General features: G+C 40.1%; 1 protein-coding gene across 1 annotated transcript in view; it reads right to left on the reverse strand.

Moving 5' to 3' along the window:
- Positions 1-620: 620 nt before the first annotated feature.
- The window catches only part of LOC106093005 (reversion-inducing cysteine-rich protein with Kazal motifs), a 235544-nt gene continuing 212716 nt past the window's right edge, over positions 621-23448 (reverse strand). Inside the window, exons 5-9 of the mRNA XM_059370770.1 lie at positions 22611-22822; positions 6688-6835; positions 5389-6621; positions 5056-5322; positions 621-4487 (exon numbers count right to left, since the gene is read on the reverse strand). Of these exons, the coding sequence (XP_059226753.1) occupies positions 3694-4487; positions 5056-5322; positions 5389-6621; positions 6688-6835; positions 22611-22822 (2654 nt within the window). The 3' untranslated portion in view covers positions 621-3693. The remainder of the gene's footprint in view (positions 4488-5055; positions 5323-5388; positions 6622-6687; positions 6836-22610; positions 22823-23448) is intronic.

Here is a 23448-nt window from a genome sequence, read left to right on the forward strand (position 1 = left end):
AAATATGTCCTAATTTATAAAAAATGTTATTTAATACCTAATATCACAAGGAGATCAATAAAACAATTTTATTTTTATTTTTAAACACAACTTAAGTTAATTTACTTAATATGCTTAACATGCATCTTTTTGCAAATAATTCATATAAACTAAAACGAAACTTGTATTAATTTCAAACGAAGAAAGGCACTTTGTTTTGTGGAAAATAAATTATAAAAAATTTGTTTTTGGTTTTAATTTTTTCAAATTATTAAAATTTAAAAATATTTAAAATTAGTAATTTATAATCTCATTTATATAAAAATGATTAAAAAAAATGTTAAAACTATATTGGCACCAAGAATTCACACTTGATAAAGAAATTTAAACACCTTATAAAAGAAAATTTACAATTTCAAATTTAATGTCATTTGTTTTATATTAAAAAAATAAAAAAATAACAGGGTGGCAGCATTGGTTTTGGTTTTTTGTTTTGGATGAAGACAAGACCAAGACAATTTAGTTTTTCCCGAAGGGAAGAAATTCAGGTTTAGGAGAGAAAATCATTGTATAGTTAAGTCCGCGAGAGATTTTTTTGCTCTAAACACTAAATGGAGAAAAATATGTGAAATATGACCATGACATGTAAGATTAGATTTTAAGTTATATCTAAATTTTGCAAAATGTCACGATGAGAGAGCAAAAATTCTAAAATAAATCAGAAAAAAGTTGGTGAGAATTAGTTTTTCTAGAGTGGCATTATTAGAGGGAAATGTCTCAGAGAAGGTTGCATGAGAAAGCTGGGTGGAAAGAGAGAAAAGGGGAAAGAATGGGACAGGGAGAGTGAAGGTGTGGGAGGGAGGCAGGGAGACGGGAGAGAGATAACGAGAAATAAAGAAAGGGAGCGGGAGAGAGAATATGTCTGTTGATTAGAGCTGGCAAATTATCTATATTCGCAATATTCGATATTTGTAATGATAAATATCGATACTATCGTTTGTTTCCCACCACCTATATTTAAAACAAAAATGAGAAGTAAAGATTAGGATAGCGGTTTATATAGAAGCAATATCAATGCATGGACGGATTAAAACCAAAACAAGTAAAAAGGCATTAAGTTCGGCCCGGCCCACCACCCACCCACCTCGGGTTTCGTTACAATCCGACAAAAATTTTATAACTTATGCACCCAAATTCGGCACGGACATTGAGTGGTCTTATAAATATAAGTCACTGTTTAATGCTGTATTTAAAATTTCAACAAAATCGGGTAATAAATAAAGCTTTTATGAGCTTCAGACCCTTAACCGGCATATCGGTCTATATGACAGATATATCTAAACACAGTCCAATTTTTACCATATTTGGGTCGGATGGCGGGTGGCCTAAAGCTAATCACCTTTTTAATTTTCAGCGAAATCGGATAAAAAATAAAACTTTTATGGGCTTCAGATCCTTTATCGGCAGATCGGTCTATATGGCAGCTATATCTAAATATAGCCCGATCTGAACCATATTTGGGTCAAATGTTGGTAGGCCTAAAACTACTCTCTGTTTTAAATTTCAGATAAAATCGGCAAAAAAATAAAACTTTTAAGGGCTTCAGATCCTTTATCGGCAGATCGGTCTATATGGCAGCTATATCTAAATATAGTCCGATCTGAACCATATATGGGTCCTATATTGGTAGGCCCAAAGCTACTCACCGTTTTAAATTTTAGCAAAATCGGTTAAAAAATAAAGCTTTTTTTGGGCTTCAGACCCTTTATCGGGAGAATGGTGTATATGGCAGCTATATCTAAATATAGTCCGATCTGAACCATATATGGGTCCTATATTGGTAGGCCCAAAGCTACTCACCGTTTTAAATTTTAGCAAAATCGGTTAAAAAATAAAGCTTTTTTTGGGCTTCAGATCCTTTATCGGGAGATCGGTCTATATAGCAGCTATATCTAAATATAGTCCGATCTGAACCATACTTGGGTCAGATGTCGGGAGGCTTAAAATAGACCAAAAATAAAATATCGATAGTGCCATGGATATTTTGCCAACTCTACTGTAGATATGTATGTGAGCACTATACAAAGTTTTAGGTTGTGCATAATGCTTTAAATATGTTCTAAAGATAGCGAACAATTATTGAGAGAAAACTCATTCGTAAGAACTGCGAAAGGACTTCCCTCACATAAAACCTTCGCATGGCAAAGGAACATGGAAGACTGGGTCAAAATGGTTCTGAAAAAGTTCTAACCATGTTACAATTCGAGATGGGGACATAGGCCTGGAACAAGGGGTTGGATGACCTTCGCCGAATAATTGATGGGGTACCGCTACAAAGCTGATCTCCAGCGCAATGAGAAGAAGGGTGTAACGTTAAAAATCCTGAAGATGATTAATTTGTCCAAGTAACGGTTGCCCGAACGAACTTACTCGATATACATACGTAAACTGTTAGGCTGCGTTAGGGCTATGATGTCGGGCGAGAAATCCAAGACGATTTCTGGTTGGGAGATGCAAAGAAAATTTTCTAATCATGAAAAAGGCTGTCAGGCTTTGCTAGGACCGGCCCAACAAGAAATTGGCGGGGATGAAGTAGCTGACGAGCTTAGTTTGGGACTTAGGAAGCATGTTGATAGTACGTCTTTGGGCCATATCAATTCAGATTTAGATCTAGCTCCCATATCTCCCGATTTGATTTCTTGAGCCCCTGGAAGCCGCATTTTTGGTCGGATTTGGCTGAAATTTCGCACGTAGTATTCTGTTATGACTTTTAACAACTGTGCCCAGTACGGTCCAAATCGGTCTAAAACCTGAAATAGCCCCCATATAAACCGATCTCCCGATTTGACTTTTTAAGTCCTTACAAGCCGCAATTTTCGTCCGATTTGGCAGAAATTTTGCATGCAGTGTTCTGTTACGAATTCCAATAACTGTGCCATATAAGTCTATATCCTGATATATCTCCCATATAAACCGATCTGCCGATTTGAATTCTTCAGCCCCTGGAAGCCGCAGGTTTTGTCTAATTTGGTTGAAATTTTGCATGTAGTGTTCTGTTATGACTTTTATCAACTGTGCCAAGTACAGTCTAAATCGGTCTATAACCTGATATAGTCCCCGATCTCTCGATTTGACTTATTGAGTCCTTGCAAGCCGCACTTTTTGTCCGATTTGGCCGAAATTTTGCATGCAGTGTTCTGTTACGAATTCCAATAACTGTGGAAAATTCGGTTGTTTTAACAACTGATATAGCTCCCACATAAACCGATCTCCCAATTTGACTTCTTGAGTCTTTACAAGCAATTTTTGTCCGATTTGGCTGCAGTGTTCTATTCCGGTCCAAATCAGTCTATGACCTGATATTGCTTCCATGTAAACCAGTCTCTCGATCAACCTTGTTCTGTTCTTAGAAGCTTTTATTTTTGCTGGTTTGACAGAAGTTTGGTATGCAGAAAAAAATTATGCCCTTCAAGGCTCTAAGAAGGTTTTTGAGATAAAAAGATATTGAAAAGAGGTGTATAGGACTAAGAGGATGATGCCAAGGGGAATAACTGAATTGTCTTTAGTTTTCTCATTCATCCAAAAAGCTTTGCTACCTTCTTCTCCACTCTGTGGGGGTTAAGAAACCCTCAATTTTTTAAATAGTTCCCTCTAGCGAACATTTTTTACGAAACCATTTTTAGTTTCCCAACTTTTCATCACAATTTTCTAAGACTATGTTATCAAATATTTTCTCAGTGTAACACAAAGTGCCACACAAATTAGCATGATATTTGAACTCATAGTCCCAAAACTAAAAGCAGAATTTTCAATACTTGGATCCAACATAGTGGACATTGTCAAGCCAGAGAGTATCAAATTTGTGGTGATTTTATGTGATTGTGCTGTTATTAGAGCGGATAGTTTCTCCGCTTCTCGGATGCAAGCTTCAATTTGCATGCGTGTGGGTGTTGAGGCTCTAGGCACTATGGCCACAAATATACCCACCTCCATGGTGAGGAAACCAGTTAGCTGGCATTCGGTTACTTGTATCAAGCTATCCAATTCATGCAAGACACTGTGTAGAGTTAACAAATCCTTATGTTGACCCCTTAGGGCATAGAGAGCTCGATCAATTTGTTTGCGTGAGTACATTATGCGAAAGGCTGAGGCACATAGGGGACAACAGGCTCCGGGTGGAGTTATGGCCTGACAATAGGGCGAAGGAAGGTCAGGACATTTTACAGAACGGCAACGTTTGCGTTCAAGGTCGTGACTTAAAAGGCCCACCTCACGACAACGACCCTTGTAATCCACCAAGATATAGTTCGACCAGGCAGCACACTCATGAGGATAGTTGACTCCATTAATGCCACAGACAGGACCTTTCCAAGAGCAGCCACGATTACAGGAACCCCAATGGGAGAAACTGGATTTTGTATTCAGGAGATCACAGGCTGAATTAAAGGTATGGCCTTTGGTATCGCAAACGGCATGCTCTGAACCTTCACAAGGCAGTGTTTGGTTAACTAAAAAGAAAAGGTTGAAGTCGTGAATGTGAGCTGAAAATGTGTAGAAAAAAAAAATATTTAAGGGGAGGAAGGATGTCGGCACTCCCACACTAAGTTGTCAAAATCGACAACAGGTATTTTTACTTAAACATTTTGAGCATATTTCGTATACGGCCTGCTAACATCATTATGATACTGTACGAAAGTGTTCTTGAGATGAAAATATGAAGGGATATTTACACTGAGCTAACAAGAAATTATGAACGCGTGGTGTCGAAATCGACAATAGTTGTGTTTTCAAAATATTATGAAAATACATTAACAATTTGAGCACATTTCGTTAATGGCCGTATAACATGTTTGATTAATTTGGGTTTTTCTGAAGCTTAAGTCGTGAATGAGTGGTGAAAATGTGTTGCGAGATTAACAAAGAGCTTACAAGAAATTGTGAACGTGTGGTGTCGAAACCGACAACAGTTGTGTTTTCAAAATATTATGAAAATACGTTAACAATGTGAACATATTTCGTGGACGGCATGTTTGATTTTGTAACTCTTATTTGGGTTTTTCTTAAGTCTATACTTACCACATTTGTACTGTAAACAGGGCCTATGCATAGATGATAGGCATATTTGTCTATGCTCCAAACATTGCATGCCCGCCGGGCAATGGAAAGCTCCTGGAGCGCAAGGATTCCATACTGAACATGCACCATATTCCAAATCACTATCCTGAAGGCCCAAACAACGTGCGATGCATAAAGAGGGATAGGTACGACCATTGCTGCCACAGACCGGCACATAATGAGTGGGGCAATTACAAGGCAGACTGGTATAGGAGACGTCGGTGTAACCTAATAACAAAAAAAAAAAAAAAAAAAAATTAAAGAAAAGTCTTGATGTTTTATTTCAGATATTACCTGGCATTTTGCATTGCTTCTTGGTGCAGGTGATCTCCTCGGCATAGCAAGTGCAGAGATTACACTCCAAATAGAAGGAGGAGCCATGTTTTATTTTCCTGCCCCCAGGAAGCACACAATTCTCATATGAAACACTGGGTAAGGGCTGACAGTGTTCTATGCGTCCTTGTATACCACAGCGGCATACCTTGAAACCTCCTCTACTGGCTGTCAACTGCACCGGTATACGAACATAGGCCCCAAAGGGCACCAAATAATTGGAAGTCTCTCCCAGAGCACAACCTGGTATGCATTCATACGAAGAGGAGCCATTACGTGCGGCCAAGCATACTTCACTGGCATTACAGGGATGACCTTTGCAAGGGGAAGTTATTCGGTGATGTCCACCCGTGTCCTTGGGTGCATCACTTTCTTCCAGATAAGGCCTTAGGGAAATGCAGGGCACACCCTCTCCCTCGGGATGTAGCCGAGCACATATGGCATCTGCATTCAGAGAAGTATTCATGCGAGTCCAGTCCATGCATTCACTTAAAATTTCATAGCAATTCTCGCGACATATGTGGTTGTAATGACCCTGCCTGGAACAAGGCTTAGTTTGTAGGACACAGGCTATGGCTTTCCATTTTTCTGGCGAACAACGAGTCATATTCTTAATGGGCAAATTTACCCCAGGCAGGCTGACGTAACCCCTCTGCTGCCACATTAACAAATCCGATTTGGCAGCCATATCAGCCTCCACGGTGCAACTGCGAAAAAGTTCAGTGGGTCGATTATTGAAGTTGGTGCAAAAACTAAGACCATCACAGCCCAGTTCACAGGGTTCGTCTACTTCATCAATGCACTGGCGCAGTTCCAATTCATTGGGTTGCATTAAACAGGCTGATTCAAAATTGTTCATGGTATTGGTCCAGTCCGTGGTGTAGGTCTGCAAACACAAACGACGACATTTGGCTGTCAGTGATTTCTCACAGCAATGCAATTTGGCGCCATCTATACCCAAGCGATTGATTTGTGATACCTCCGTCTCGTGATTAGTGCTGATGACAGCGGGTACAAACATTTTGCGCTCTGCAGTAAAAAAGCATTGCCACAAAGGCAGATGAGGCAAGACGGTGCCACATCCTCCCGTCTCCAGCTCTCCTATAATGATGTCGGTGCTTTCGGTGGTATTCAAAACCGTGCGGCAGGTAATGCGACAATTTTCACTATCGGAAAAATCGCAACAGGGTAAATCTGTAAAGGGGAAATGTCCGGAGTATAGAAATCTATATTTGAAGTATTTTGACCTTTGCTACTTACATTTGTGAGAATTGGTTACGGGTGACATATCGGTCACATTCTTGACACATTGCAAAACATCCGCGTTCTTCTCACCACACATTTCATGTAGATGTCTGCGATTATTGCGTTTGTGCGTTGGATGAGGCTCGAAAATTTCACGGCAGGCCTGCAAGAAAGTGAAACAGAATTTTAGAAGTGTTTGGTCACTGGGAAAAGGATAGGTGAGATTATAGTAAAATATAGAGGGTAAGCCTTCGGTAGCTGCTTAAGACGAAGAAGGTGATGTGTCTCTAGAAACTTCTGAAATTTTGCCACTAAAATGATTAATGATACTTCTATGACGAGCTCCTATAATCAAGAACTGACAGTAAGAATCTAATGTTGTTGTTGTAGCAGTGCGTTGTACACTGAGGCGACAGCTCTTGCCGATGAAGGACTTCATCGGGTCAATCCGGTACGTACAACCGACTGCCATGGAATTGTAAGAATCTAATGTCAAGATATTCTCAAAATGCCAAATAATTTCCAGAATAAGCTGTCTTGATAAGAGAGAGAATAAGACGTATGACCATGTCCACCCATTCAAGTTTAACCAAAACATGAGGCTTGAGAAGCATTTTAAGTTATTGAATTGATTTTTGGTGTCGGGAAAGATAACCTGAGACTGATTTTGAAGCAAACACAATGCACCTATGTTAAGGTCTCCAAGTGAAGTAGGCTAGTTATCGTGGTTGCTAGACGCATGTCCTTCAACATAACATTTACCTAACCTTGAAATATGACATACGTTATACCACGAAAAGATGACATACGTTAGACTAATTAATCTAAGAAGAAAAGATAACTTCACCGTTTCTGTCATGAGAGCTAATTGTTTGATTGGAAAACAGTATGTTGCATGCACCGCTTTCCGCAGAAACTTTGAGAACGTTGAGGAAGAGGACGATGTAGAAGATCGTCTGTGTGCAGTTGTCGTATAAGCAATCCAAAGGAGTTTCTCATTCTATGAAGAACCGGCTGAATTAACGAATGTGAAGATTCTCTTTTTAAAGTGATGCTATGATTGGTTCAACGGTAGGGAGCGAAGAAGGAAATGCGGCTGCCCCCTTTAACCTAATCGAACCTATCCATCCCATGTCCTTAGCCATACATCAAGGCTCTGCCGCCCTTTGTGCGCTCCCTGTTTCCTCTTTCTCTCCTCTTGTTATTGATAACATATCCTTCAATCGTTTCTAATACACCTTGGATAAGCGAAGGGGCGAAGGAAAGGAATTTACCTCTCAAGTCTTCGTATAAGTAACCTGATTGATGTGATCGAAGTTGAAAAGGTTTCTATTGGCAACAAAGTACTTTGGGGAAAAAGTGCCGACCGCAGGCACCATCTACTTGAGAATCGTGGCGAATTGGCATATCTATCTATGTATGTAAAAATGAATTTGTGTTTGTTTTTATGTTTCTATGTTTGTTTGTTCCGTATAGACTCAAGAACCGCTGAACCGATTTCTTTAAAATTTTCACAGATTGTGGGGAGTGGTCCGGAAGGAGCAATAGGCTATATAATTTTTTGATATCTCAAGGGGGCGAACCCTCCCTCTTACCCCAAAAGTACCACCCAAAAATAAAACTGGACCTTTCGGGGCAATATGAGACTCAAATGAAAGGTCTTCGGGAGTAGTTGATAGACAAATTTGATATCAAAATTTGGGTCTAAGAAACTAGGGGGCTGCCCCGACCCCAACACCCCTTCAAATAGGCATATTGGACGATAATGACAACATGGTGCCCATCGTTATCACGGGAAGCTTCGCTGAAAGCTATCGGGCGCGTCCACAGGTTGCGGATGGTGGAAAGCTCCGTTTCTATGCGGAGTAGTTGCAAATGCGGCCGCGTGCAATCCCACAAAACCCATGCGGTTGGGGCGCTGGGCCAGTAACCCACCACCAGAAAACTGAGAACTACTATGAGAAACAAAGGAATAGTAAAAACGGACCCCCAACGTTGACGACCCACGCAAACGAAAAAGGGATCACGATTTGCGGATCTGCACCTGGAATGTCCGCACTCTTTAGAGATAAGGTGCAGTACACGCACTGGCGGATGTATTAGAGAAGTACAAGGTAGATATTACCGCCTTACAGGAAGTGCGATGGACTGGGAATGACGTCACTACAACACCAAACGGTGACGAACTATACTATAGCTGCCATAACACGAGGCATGAATTTGGCTGTGGATTTGTGGTTACTCTGAGACTGAAACACCTCTTCTCCAGCTTTACCCCGTGGATGAGAGGCCAGCCACAATCCGCATAAAAGCCAAATTCTTCAACATCAGCCTTATTTGTTCCCATGCCCCGACGGAAGACAAAGACGAGCAGACCAAGGATATTTTCTACGAGCGCCTAGAGAGAGAATATGAATAGCCGTTCAGCGTGATAATAGGAGTTGCAAATCTTAACGTTAAGGTTGCAACCATTTTTAGCTCATCGATGGACAAGACCAAACGACGTGTTGCTGGGCAACACTTCTTTGTTAAAAAGATTTACATGGTTTAATAGTAAGAACTATCGCCACCGCACCAAATATATAGACTGGCAAATTAGTTCTTTACCACAGAAAATCGTTTAATATGGCAATTTGATTTGATTAAAAAGAAGGCCAAATGATGACTATTTAATAGGTAGTCATATGGTATGGTGGTTGTCTATGAATGACTATTCATAAACAACCACCACATGAGGGTCCCCTCTAAGGAAATAGCACTAACATTTGCATTAGCGCCATCTGGCTCTCTTCAATTAGATTTATTTGATCCAATTAGATTTAGTTGATCTAATTGAAAACAACCAGTAGATGGCAATAATTTGCAGAAGCCAAAATGAACCGAGAGAGGGCAGAGTGGTAAAAATTAATCATCCAGCATGTATCAACCAATCGGTCCTTTGAATAAAGAAAAATAAAATATAGGAATTTCGTTGCGGTATTTTTTAACTTTTCCACCCAAAACGGTGTATAAGGTAGCTTAATTGCCAATCTTTGTCATGGAAAAAATCGATATAAATACAAAAAATTTCTATAAAAAAAAAATTGCAGACAAATCTTATTAGTTAAAATGTTGTCAAAATTTTAGAGTAAGAATAAGAAACATATTTTTCGCGTGGTGAAAATGAAATTACAGCGATGTGGGCCGGGCTCAGCCATTTATATATATATTTATAAGTGAGCTTTTGTTTGTTTGTCGATTTCTTTGTTTGTGTGTTCCATATAGGCTCAAAAACGTCTGAACAGATTTTCATGAAATTTTTACAAAAGGTGCATTATGGACCCGTGGTTAAAATATGGTACTTCATTTTGTGATATGTGACGATGCAGGTACACTCCCCCTTACGTGAAAGGGCGATTTAAGCTAAATTTTGTTGGCACTCCAACAGCGACCTAAAAATAAAAAAATTGGTATCAAAATCGGGGTTGGGGTGCCTAGGAGCGCCGCCCACCCCCAAACCCCGGCAAACAGATTAATAGACCAATCACTACAACATGGGACTCAAATGAAAGATATTTGAGAGTAGAAAACGAAACTGATATCCAATTGTGGAACTAAGTGTTTCGTCGGTCACCCCACCCTCATAAAACCCCCTAAATAGAACATATTTATGGGCCATGGCAATATGTATTTTAAATGGAAGGTCTTTGGGAATCACCCGGCTCGCTCTGCTGCGCCCGATTATGCTATGTTGGCGAGGAGTAATCTAAATTTAAACATTCCACCACACCCCAAAAAAGACTTTTACTGACCATTGCAATGTGAGATTTAAATAAGAGGTACTTGAGTGTAGAAAAATCCATAGGAAAATTGGAATACTTTTTCAACTACAATTACGCAGAAATGTTTAAATTTAGAGTACTCCTCGCCATCATACAATAGCATAATCGGGCGCAGCAGAGCGGGCCGGGCTCAGCTAGTATTTACATAACTTTGTGAATGCTAACAAGTAAAAAGGCGTTAAGTCCGGCCGGGCCGAACTTTGGATACCCACCACCTCGGGTATATATGTAAACCACCTTTCATCAAAATTCGGTGAAAATTTCATACCTTATGTCCCATATCAGTTATATCAAAATATGTTCCGATTTGGACCAAATACTAATAAGTACACTAGCTATATCTAAAAATAAACCGATCTGAACTATACACGACACGGATGTCGAAAAGCCTATCATAAGTCACTGTCCCAAATTTCGGCGAAATCGGACAATAAATGCCTCTTTTATGGGCCGTAAACCTTAAATCCAGAGATCGGTCTATATGGCAGCTATATTCAAATCTGGACCGATCTGGGCAAAATTGAAGAAGGACGTCGAAGAGCCTAACCAAACTCACTGTCTCAAATTTCAAAGAGATCGGACAATAAATGCGTCTTTTATGGCCCCAAAACCTAAAACCTAGATATCGGTCTATATGGCAGCTATATCCAAATCTGGACCGATCTGCGCGATATTGCAGAAGTATGTCAAGGGGCTTAACTTAACTCACTGTTCCAAATTTCGGCGACATCGGGCAATAAATGAGCATTTTATGGGCCCAAAACCATAAATCAAGAAGTCGGTCTATATGGCAGCTATATCCAAATTTGAACCGATCTGGACCAAATTGAAGAAATATGTCAAGGGACCTAACACAACTCACTGTCCCAAATTTCAGTAAAATCGGATAATGAATGTGGCTATTATGGGTCTTACACCATAAATCGGAGGATCGATCTATATGGCAGCTATATCCAAATCTTGACTGATCTGAGCCAAATTAACGAGGGATGTCGACGGGCCTTACACAATTCACTGTCCCGAATTTCATCAAAATCGGATAATAAATGTGGCTTTTATGGGCCTAAGACCCTAAATCGGCGGATCGGTCTATATGGGGGCTATATCAAGATATAGTCCGATATAGCCCATCTTCGAACTTAACCTGCTTATGGACAAAAAAAGAATCTGTGCAAAATTTCAGCTCAATATCTCTATTTTTAAAGACTGTAGCGTGATTTCAACAGACAGACGGACAGACGGACGGACATGGCTAGATCGTCTTAGATTTTTACGCTGACCAAGAATATATATACTTTATAGGGTCGGAAATGGATATTTCGATGTGTTGCAAACGGAATGACAAAATGAATATACCCCCATCCTTCGGTGGTGGGTATAAAAAGAGTAATTGATAAGGATGTTATAATTCATATGGCGTAAAAGGAAACGCAGCGAAGCGGGCCGGGTTCAGCTAGTCTATATCTTATATATAAAAATCAATTTGTGTTTGTTTGTAGATTTGTTTGTATGTTTGTGTGTTCCTTATAGACTCAGAAACGGCTGAACCGATTTTCTTGAAATTTTCACAGATGGTGCATAATGACCCCGTGGTGAAAATAGGGTACTACATTTTTTGATATCTGAAGGGGGGCGGACCCTCCCCCTTACCCTAATTTTCAGAAACGTCAGATCTCGAATATAGGTGGTGCGATTTAAGCGAAATTTTGTGTGCTCTCATAAAAATAAAAATAAAAATTTAGTATCCAAATTTCGGATGGGGTATCTGGGGGCTGCCACACACTAAAACCTACCAAACATATATTTAGTCCAATCACGACAATATGGGACACAAATGAAAGGTATTTAGGATAAGAAAACGTATCTGATATCAAATTATCGGACCAAGTGTTAGGGGAACCACCCCAACCCCCTAAATCGGACATATTTACCGACCATAGCAATATGGGACTCAAATGAAAGGTATTTGCGAGTAGAATACGAATTTGATATACAAATGTGGGACCAAGTTTCTGGGGGGCCGTCTCTCACCAAAAACATTTCCCAAAGGGGACGAATTTACCACCATAGTAATATGGGGCTCAAATGAATGGTCTTCGGGAGTAAAGCACGAATTTGACATCAATATTCGGGAAAAGTGTCAATGGGACTCCCACAACACCACCCAAATGGGAAGTATTTGCTGACTATTGGAATATGAGGTTCAAATAAGAGGGTTTTTAAAGTGGAACACAAATCCGATATATTTTTTCAAAGCTCACTGAGTGACCGCTCATCCCTCAAAACACTCTCAAGCCGGTCATGTTTGCCGACTATGGAAATATGGGGCTCAAATTAAAGGTATGTGGGAGTAGACCACGTATCTGATATCAACCTTAGGGACCAACTGTTTCGCGGACGTCCCACCACCATAACAACCCCCAATAGGACCTATTTGCACACCAAGACAATTTGGGTCATAAAGAGAGTGGAACTAAATATTCATAGCTTTTAGGGCCAATACCCCAAACCGAACATATTTGCTGACTTTTGCAATAAATGAAATTTGAAGAAGAATTTGATATCCAATTTTGAGGCCAATGGCAATATGGGGCTCAAAAAATCATATATAGATATATGAGAATAGAGCACGTTGCTGATAACACCCCTAAATGGGGCATATTTACCGACCATGTCAATGTGGAGCTTAAATGAAAGGAATTGGCGGGTAGAGCAAGAATTGATACCCATTTTCGGGACCAATTTTCTGGGGGTCTACCCCTTTCCCAAAATACCACACAAACAGCAATTTTTTAGTGACCATCGCAATATGGGGCTAAAATAAAGGTTTTTGGGAGTATAATACGTATTTGATATCCAAATTTATGACCATGCATTAAGGGCATCACTCCTTTTCCAAAACATCCCCAAAGGAAAAAAATTTTCTACCATGGCAATATGTGGCTCAAATGAAAGGTATTTAAGGTTAGAAAACGAATTTGAGAAGCTATTTTGGGGCCATGTGTTTTTTGGGGACGCCTTATCCTGTAAACTCATCTTAAGCCAATGGCAATATCGAATTTTTTCAGGACCAAGTATCTAGGGGACCACCTTTCCCCCGAAAACACCACTAAATCAGACATCATGAGAATATCGGGCTGAAATGAAGTATTTTAAGAATGGAGTACGCCTTACATCCTAACTAAAATTCATAGACCAATAAAGATCATGTGGGATTCAGATAAAGGCACTTATATTGTTAAACTGTTAGACCAGCGATATACTATTTTCGTAGCATGGTATTTCAATAAAAGCTCTTTAATTGTCGAAAATACATATTCCAAAGAAACTTTTGTTCCATATAAAGTGAAAGAAGGCGCAGCGGAGCGGGCTTGGGTCAGCTAGTCATTTTATATAAAAATGAATTTGTGTTTGTTTGTTTGTATGTATGTACATACATACATTTGATTGTTTATTTGTTTGTTTGTTTGTGTGTTTGTAAATTTGTTTATTCCGTATAGACACCAAAACGGCTGAACCAATTCCTTTCAATGATTCGGAAGGAGCAATAGGCAATATAATTTATTGATATCGGTAGGGGGGCGGACCCTCCCCCTTATCCTAAAAGAACGACCCCAAAATAAAAGTGAACCGATTGGGACAATATGGGATTCAAATGAAAGGTATTCAGGAGAATACTACGAATTTCATATTAATAATGGGATACAAGTAACTGGGGAGCCGCCACGACCACAAAACCCCCTAAAATAGGTTTATTAGACGATAATGACAATATGGGACTCGAATGAAAGGTATTCGGGAGTAGATTACGAAAATGGTCAGGAAAGAGGAAAAGGCTTTTTAGTTTGTCGATATTGCAAGGGGGCGGACTCTCCCCCGTTACTCCAAAAACACCACTTAAAACAAGTGGACCGATAGGGACAATTTGGGTACCAAATGAAATGTATTGGGGAGTACAATACGAATATGGTATTAAAAATTCGGATCAAGTATGCGAGGAGCCGTCCATCCCCAAAAACTCCGCCAAACAAACATATTGGACGTAAATATCAATATGGGACTCAAATGAAATGTATTCGGGACTAGACTACGAATGTAACAAAAAAATGAGGTCCATGAAATTGGGGATCGCTCCACCTCCAAATGAGAATATAATTCGATCATAGCTAGTTGACCCTCGAATTAAATGTATTTGATAGCAGGTGACGAATATGACGAATATTAAACTTTTTGTCCAAGAATCTAGGTGGTGCTTTACTTCCTAAAGTAGCCTCTAATAGTTTATTTGACTTATTAAAACAATGGGGCATCAAGTGATAGATATTTTTAAGTGGAGTGCCAATATGACCCATACACTAATAGGAAGTATTTGTGCAAAATTTCATGCGCCTAGCTTTATCCCTTCGAAAGTTAGCATGCTTTTGACAGATGGACGGACCGACATGGCTAAATCCACTTAGAATGTCAAGACGATCAAAAATATACGTATATACTTTTTTGGGTCTCAGATGAATATTTCGATGGTTTACAAAAAAAAACTAATTTTGTGGTTTAGGCCGTCAGTTTTTGTACTGAATTCTTAAATGGATAATGATTATTGTCGCAGCTATTAGTGAAGAAAATGCTCAAATTTTTTTCTGATATTTTTGGCAAGGGTAAGTCTACGATGCTTACCCTTGCGCAACGGTAACAATATATAGGCCGACAAAAGTGGAAATTCGATTGAATTCAAAAATAGACAAAATGATGGCAATGTGATGGGAATCAACAGTGAGCATCACCAACAACAAATTCAGCGCCATCTATTGGGAGACAGAAATTATTTGAATAGCCACCCAAACCGGACAAAGAAAAAGAGAGCGAGAGGTACAGGAGAGTGTGTTCAAAGTTGATCATATTTTTTTCACTACTGTTTTGACATGTTGTATGTCCTTCAAATAAATAAAATATAGGAACTAACCTTTGACGGTTTTCGGTATTATTTTTTAACCTTCCTACCCTGGGACAAGCTTCCACAATAGTCTAAAAATTCTATAAAACATGGCCGCCAAAATATAAACGTAACTTAGCGAATGCAAAGACGAAGCGGGCCGGGTTCAGCTAGTATATAAAAATTAATTTGTTTTTGTTGTTGTAATTTATTGATATCGGAAGGGAGGCGGACCCTCCCGCTTACCCTAAAATTACTACCCAAAAATTAAAGTGAACCGATCGGAACAATATGGGATTCAAATGAAAGATATTCAGGAGTAGAATACAAATTTCATATTGAAAATTGAATTTGGGCCGCCACGACCCCAAAACCCCCTAAAATGGGTTTATTGGACGATAATGACAATATGGGACTCGAACGAAAGGTATTCGGGAGTTGACAAAGAAAATGGTCAGGAAGAAGGAACAGGCTTTTTAGTTAGTTGATATTGGAAGGGGGCGGACCCACCTCCGTTATCCCAAAAACACCACTTAAAATAAAGAATGGACCGATAGGGAAAATATGGGTATCAAATGAAAGGTATTGGGGAGTAGAATACCAATATGGTATTAGAAATTGGAATCAAGTATGCGAGAGGTCTTCCATCCCCAAAAACTCCCCCAAACAAACATATTGGACGTAAATATCAATATGGGACTCAAATGAAATGTATTCGGGACTAGACTACGGATATGACATGGTTAGGTTGAAAAGAGGGTGCAGATATTAATCCGCCCCATGCCACTATGGGTAAACACCTAAGCCAGTAACCGGCTTGTTGTGCGCTCTAAAAACTATAAAGTAACCTCTAAAAAGAAAATTTTAAGTTAGGGATTCCGTGGATTCCGTGCTACTTACAAAATCCTTAATTGTTTTCAATGCCACTCCCCTAAGTTGGTTCATGTCTGGTACTGTGTCTCCACCTAAGTACCGGTATCTGTTGGAAAGCCGGGCAATGACAAAGGAAATGCTCCGCCTGCAGGACTGTATTATGGTCAGGCAGTCTAAAACTGGTGTCAGTCCCTGGGTTTTCAATGTAAACCTCCAGGCCCACTCTGTCCTCTAGCTTTGATCCATCCGTGTAACATGATCTTCCAGATGGCAATACTAGGGTTCCGTCAATCCAAGACTGTGCCGATGGCAGCCGTGCGTCGCACTCGACTTCAAGGTTCATCTCAGGTATCCGATGGGGAACCTCTCCACTTCCTTCCAGATTTCCTATCGTCGCCTCGATTATACCGCGATGGTAGGATCTGCTCCCATCCTCAATCCATTCTCCCATCGCCTTAAGTCTCATAGCCGCTGTGGCTGCCTCACACTTAATCTGTATGTCAATCTAGAATAGTCTCCAGTATCCTAGTGGGCGTGGTCCTAATCTCTCCGCCAATTCCAAGACAACATTTTCTCTGAACCTGTTGTATGGTCATTGTGTTGCACTTTTTCTCCATAGCACTCCACCAAACTACTGAGGCGTAAATAAGCCTTCTCAGTACGCTCCTGAATGTGACACTTCCAATTCAGTTTCCTGTCCAAGATCACACCAAGTATTTGACCTTGTCAGATATCGAAATCGTCTTATTGTTCGAAACGTGGTGCGTTAAATTCGCCCACATTCATCTTCCTCGTGAACAGGCATATTTCAGTCTTCTATGGGTAAACATTGAGACATCTGGGTCTAGCCCAGTCATATGCCATATGCAAGACCCTTTCGGCCCTTCTGCATAGCTCGTTCGGATACTTACCTTCCCTTGACATAGACATGCTGTTTGTATTTGAGCAGTTCGCTTCCTTGCCACGGAAGCACAACAGAGATGAACTAAGAGGGCGGCTCCTTATCATTCTCAGCGACCATTTTCCCCTTCCGTGATGGCTGTGGCCTTTTGGAAGTCACAGTCCTCCATGAAGACTCAGGGGCCGTGCGCGCTTCCTTCGTTCCTGTTCCAACTTTGTCCACCTCCGCAGGATACAGTCTGGAGTCTCCATTGCGGATTGCTTTCTCGGTCTGCTTGTGAGCTTAGCAAAGCCATCGCTCACTTCTGCTGTCATCCCGATGCCCTCATCTCTCGATTCGGCTGCGATGACTGTTTCATTGACACAGTCGCTGTCTGAATCCGAGTCAGAAACTCCACCTTTACTTAAAGGCTGGGGACGAACTGTGCATCCCTCTGGTTTATTCGTCTCTTCCTCATTTATTAGTCTGACGACTAGTTGTGCGATTGAAGCATTACTCACGACTACAGGTGCCAAGGCATCCACACCTATAGGAGGGGAGGACAACATGCTGCGGTCTGACGCCACCACCGCAGATGTTGAGTCTTTGGAATCCATTTCTAGCCTACTCCAAAAAGCTTTACAATTTTTTTCGTAATAGGTAGTACCTATTCCGAGATACGAATATATATATTTTTTTTTCTTTGAGGAGCGAAATAAAAACACGTCCGCTTCACTCAACGACTACAATACATACCGAATACGAATATGACATAAAACATGTGGTCCAAGTAATTGGGAGTCGCCCCACCCCCAAATGGGAATATAATTCGAGCCTAGCTAGATGAGCCTCAAATGAAAGGTATTCGGGAGTAGATTACGAATATGGTCAGGTAGTAGGAATAGGGTTTATAATTTATTGATAATGGAAGGGGGTTTGGAGTAACGGTGGAAGGTCCACCGTTACTCCAAAAACACCACCCAAAATCAAAAGTTGACCGATAAGGACAATATGGGTATCAAATGAAAAGTATGCGGGAGTAGATCTGGCAAACAAATTCATGTCGAAGTATAGAGGGTCACCCAACTCCACAAAAGCGCTCAAAATGGGCACATTAGCCAATCACGGATATATGGGACTCGGTTTGTTTATTCCGTATAGACTGAAAAACAGCGGAACTGATTTTCTTGAAATTTTCGCATATTGTGTAGGTTGGTCTGGAAGGAAACATAGGCTATTTAATTTTTCGATATCGGTAAGGGGACGGGCCAAAAACACAACCCAAAATCGAAAGTGGACCGATCGGGACAAAATTTGAGCCTAAGTACCCATCGGCGACCCAACCCCAAAACTCCCCGAAACAGACATATTAGACGTTCACTTCAATATGGGGCTCAAATGAAAGGTATTCGAGAGTAGATTTCGAATCTGGCATACAAAATCAGATCGAAGTATAGGGGGTCACGCCATCCCTCAAAAACGCCATTAGACCCATTATGACTATATGATACTTGGCTGAACCGATTTTCTTAAAATTTTCGTCGATTGTGTACGTTTGTCTGGAAGGAAACATAGGTTATATAATTTTTAGATATCGGGTGGAGGCGGACCCCCCCTTCCAAACCCCAAAAACAGCACCCAAAATCAAAAGTTGGTCGATAGAGACTAGAAAAAGAATATCATACTACAATTTTGGGCCCAAGTTCCCAGTGGGCCGCCCCAACCCACAAAGTCATCTAAATATGGCATAAAACATTAGGTCCAAGTAATGGGAGGTCGCCCACCCCCAAATACTCCAAAATGGGCATATTAACCGACCATGGCTATATGGGACTCAAATGAAAGGTATTTGGGATTATATTACGAATATGACATTAAAATTTGCGTTCAAGTCTAGGTGGCGCTTTTTCTCCTATAGATACGTCAAATCCCTCCGGTTCATATTTACCGGGGGGATCTGGAAGTGCAGCACGAATTTGATATCCATATTTGAGTCGAAATGTCGGAGGTACCATCCCTCCCCTAAGAAGCACTTCTCATTAACCTAATTTTTAAAAACACCAGGAACCGAGCATCAATGATTGCTTTCCGATTCAAGTTTAAACTCAATTATAAAGGACCTTTTTGCGATGGACCGGGAATGGCAACACAACAACACAAAACGGGGTCGAACTATACTATAGCTGCCATGACACAAGGCATGAACTTGGCTGTGGATTTGTTGTAAGTCAAAGACTGAAACACCTTGTCTCCAGCTTTGCTCCGGTGGATGAGAGGCTAGCCATAATCCGCATAAAAGGCAATTTTTTCAACATCAGCCTTATTTGTACCCATGCCCCGACCAAGGATATTTTCTAGGAGTGCCTAGAGAGAGAATACGACCGTTGCCCCGCCCCTGATATTAAAATAGTTCTGTGAGATTTTAATGCGAAGATAATGAAGGAAAATATCTTTGGTCCAACAGTCGGAAAAGTTAATTTCCACGAGATTACGTCCGATAATGGGTTGAGGCTAATAGATTTCGTCGCGGCAAAAAACATGGTAGTTAGTAGCACCAGATATCAACATAAAACAAGTAAAAAGACGTAAAGTTCGGTCGGGCCGAACCGTGGATACCCACCTGCTCGGGTATATATGTAAACCATCTTTCGTAATAATCCGGTGAAAGATGCATAATTTATGTTCCCATAACAGCTATATCGAAATAGGGTCCGATTTGGACCAAATTCGGCACGGACATTGAGCAGACAATTTTTAATTTTGCAGAACAAAATATTGGTCTTTTTGGTAGCTATATCCAAATATAGACCGATTTGAAGCATATACGACACGGATGTCGAAAAGCCTAACATAAGTCATTGTGTCAAATGTCTTTTATGGGACCAAAACTCAAAATTGAGAGATCGGTCTGTATGGCAGCTATATCCAATTCTGAACCGATCGGAGCAAAATTTAAGAAGGATGTCGAGTGGCCTAACTCAGCTCACTGTACCAAATGTAAGCAAAATCTGATAATAAATGTGGCTTTTATGGGACTAAGACCTTAAATCGGCGGATCGGTCTATATGGGGTCTATTTTAAGATATAGTCCGATATAGCCCATTTTCGAACTTAACCCGCCTATGGAAAAAAAAGAATCTGTGCAAAGTTTCAGCTCAATATCTCTATTTTTAAAGACGGTAGCGTGATTCCAACAGACGGACATGGCAAGATCTTTATGGGGTCGGAAATGGATATTTCGATGTGTTGCAAACGGAATGACAAAATGTACCCCCATCCTTCGGTGGTGGGTATAACAAGTAAAAGTATGCTAATTTCCGCCAGAATGAATCTGGAGGGTATACATGGTGGAGGGTATACACCATGGATCGCTTTTGTCAAGTTCTTTGACTGTATTTCTTTATAGGCAAACAGAGGATAATATTGGGTTGCCCAAAAAGTAATTGCGGATTTTTCATATAGTCGGCGTTGACAAATTTTTTCACAGCTTGTGACTCTGTAATTGCATTCTTTCTTCCGTCGGTTATCAGCTGTTACTTTTAGCTTGCTTTAGAAAAAAAGTGTAAAAAAGTATATTTGATTAAAGTTCATTCTAAGTCTTATTAAAAATGCATTTACTTTCTTTTAAAAAATCCGCAATTACTTTTTGGGCAACCCAATAGATTCAAATTGCTATGCTTTTGGAGCTATATCAGGTTATGGACCGATTCGGACCATACTTGGTTTTGATGTTGTACCCAATAGTAGAAGTCATTGTGCAAAATTTCAGGCCAATCGAATAAAAATTCAGACCATATATGGGGTCATAAGATTAGTCGTTGTACGAAATTTTAGCCAAATCTTTGCCTAAAGAGATACCGGGAACAAAATCGACAAACGTGATCCATGGTGCAGGGTTCGGCCTTGCCGAACTTAACGGGCTTTTACTTCTTTTCTTTTTATACCCTTTGCCATAGGATGGTGGTATACTAACTTCGGGACTAACGGGGTCTACTATTGTCTTTAACATCCAATCCAAGTATGGCCCGAATTGGTTTATAAAACGACAAAGCTCCAATGGCATAGCAATTATTATCCATTATCTTTTGTTTGCCTATTAAGAGATACCGGGCAAAGAATTTGGCAAACGCGATCCATGGTGGATGGTATATATGATTCGGCCCGGCTGAACTTAGCACGCTTTAACTTGTTGTCACTCGATTCGTTAGCCAGTTCAATGAAAACAGCTGTTTTTCCGTTATAAAATCAGCTGTTTTCAATGAATTGGCGAACGAATTGAGTGACAACAAGTAAAACCGTGTTTAATTCGGCCGGGCCAAACCTTGGAACCCACCAACCATGGAATCTGCTAAAATATGGGAGCTATATCTGGTTATAGAACGAATTGGACCGTACTTGGCACAGTTCTTGAGACTCATAACAGAACACTATGTGCAAAATTTCAGCCAAATCGAGCGGTTTATATGGGAGCCCTTGTAAGGGCGGTTTATATGGGAGCTATGCCAGGTTATCGATCGATTTGAACTGTAATTTTCTGCTGCTAATTTTCAGCCAAATCAGACAAACATTGAGGCTTCCAGTGGCTCAAGACGGCAAATCGGGAGATCAGTTTATATGGCAGCTATTTCCAAATCTGAACCGATACGGCCCATTTGCAATACCCAACGACCTACATCAATATTAAGTATATCTGCAAAATTTCAAGCGAAGAATAATACTGACAAACAGATGCTACTTTGGATTTGGAAGCAGGCAGATGAGGAGCAAAGCCACCTCTCTACAGACGAAGATTGCACAATACAAGACACAACCCGTGTTGCTATATGGTTCCGAGGCATGGGTACTTGCGAAAGCAGACCAGGCAGTGCTTGGAGTGTTTGGGAGAAAGATTCTTCGTAAATTTAAGTTTGCATTGATGGAGAGTATCCACGTCGACGAACTGTATGAGTTGTATGAGCTGTATGACGACGTTGGCATAGTTAAACATACCAAAATGCAAGGGTTGCGTTGACTAGATCATGTTTTCAGAATGAATGAAGAAGCTCCAGCGAAGTAGTGTTTTGAAGGCGATCACGGTAGTACACGCAAACCGGAACGACCAAAAGGCTGATGAAAAGATCAAGCGGTGAATGACATCTCGAAACTTGGTGACAGAGATTTTGGAAGAAGCACAGAAGATCGAGGCGTATGAATCGCTATTCTAAGTTCGTCTAATGGAACAGATGTTCTGTTATAGCCGGTTAAAGTAATGTAAAATGTATAGATAAGGATCCAAGAGGCTTCTCACATTTCATTTCACTTAGAAGTAGATCTTAGATTAGTCTAAAAAAAACGTTTTCTACACCATCTATAGTTTGCGCGTCTTTTCATTGCTGTTAAAAATTTTAATGTTTGCCTTTAATACACATTTAAAGCAACACAATTTTTTACTCACCTGCAAACATTCAGAGGTTCGTGCATTTCCACAACACCGATCGCCAGATTCTTGACGTTCGAAACATGCGAACATATGCTGCTCATCACTTTGGCGACATGCGTTTATTAGTTCACCCGTCGAGGACATGGTGGCACACGCATTACTGCAGCGTGGGGAAACTCCTAAGGCACAGCAGCGACGTCCAGACCATTGAGAACCGCGTGCAATTGCTACACATATCGAAAGAAAAAATCGGAGAAAGAGAAGAAAGTATGGTAATTAAAATGTCTTTTAGTTGTCAGAACATTATGAGAAGGGAAAAGTAGAAAAATTGAGAAGGGAGAATATCTATTAGTTTTGCTAACTTTAACACCAGCATTTTTATTGTAATTGATGAGTGACAATTTAATTATCCATCACATGTTGAACAAGGATGCCAATTAACCAATAAATTCAGAGCCTAAAAAATGCAAACTAAACTTCCACAAAAGTTGCTAAAAATACCATTTTGGGGGAATTCTATATAAGTAAAATATATACAAAATTCTGAGTATATATTTTATATATATAGATTAATTGACAAAATGTTCTAAAAAAAATACCCTTAGGACAATAAGTGCTCTAAAAATATAATTTTAACATTACTTAGCACTTGTCTCTCTATCAATAAAAATTTCGGTCATGCATAAGTTCATTGAATGTGCTAAAACCTATAGTTTAACCTATATATAGTTAAACTTTCAATTTGAAGCGTGTAATCTTTCTGTAAGCGTAACAAGAAAAATAATAACTTACTTTCAGCATTCCCTATCCATATAGCCAATGAATGCTAATCAAGGGCACACAATGTCAATTT

The sequence above is a fragment of the Stomoxys calcitrans genome, chromosome 1 (genome assembly GCF_963082655.1).
Source record: "Stomoxys calcitrans chromosome 1, idStoCalc2.1, whole genome shotgun sequence".
NCBI classification, from domain to species: Eukaryota; Metazoa; Arthropoda; class Insecta; order Diptera; family Muscidae; genus Stomoxys; species Stomoxys calcitrans.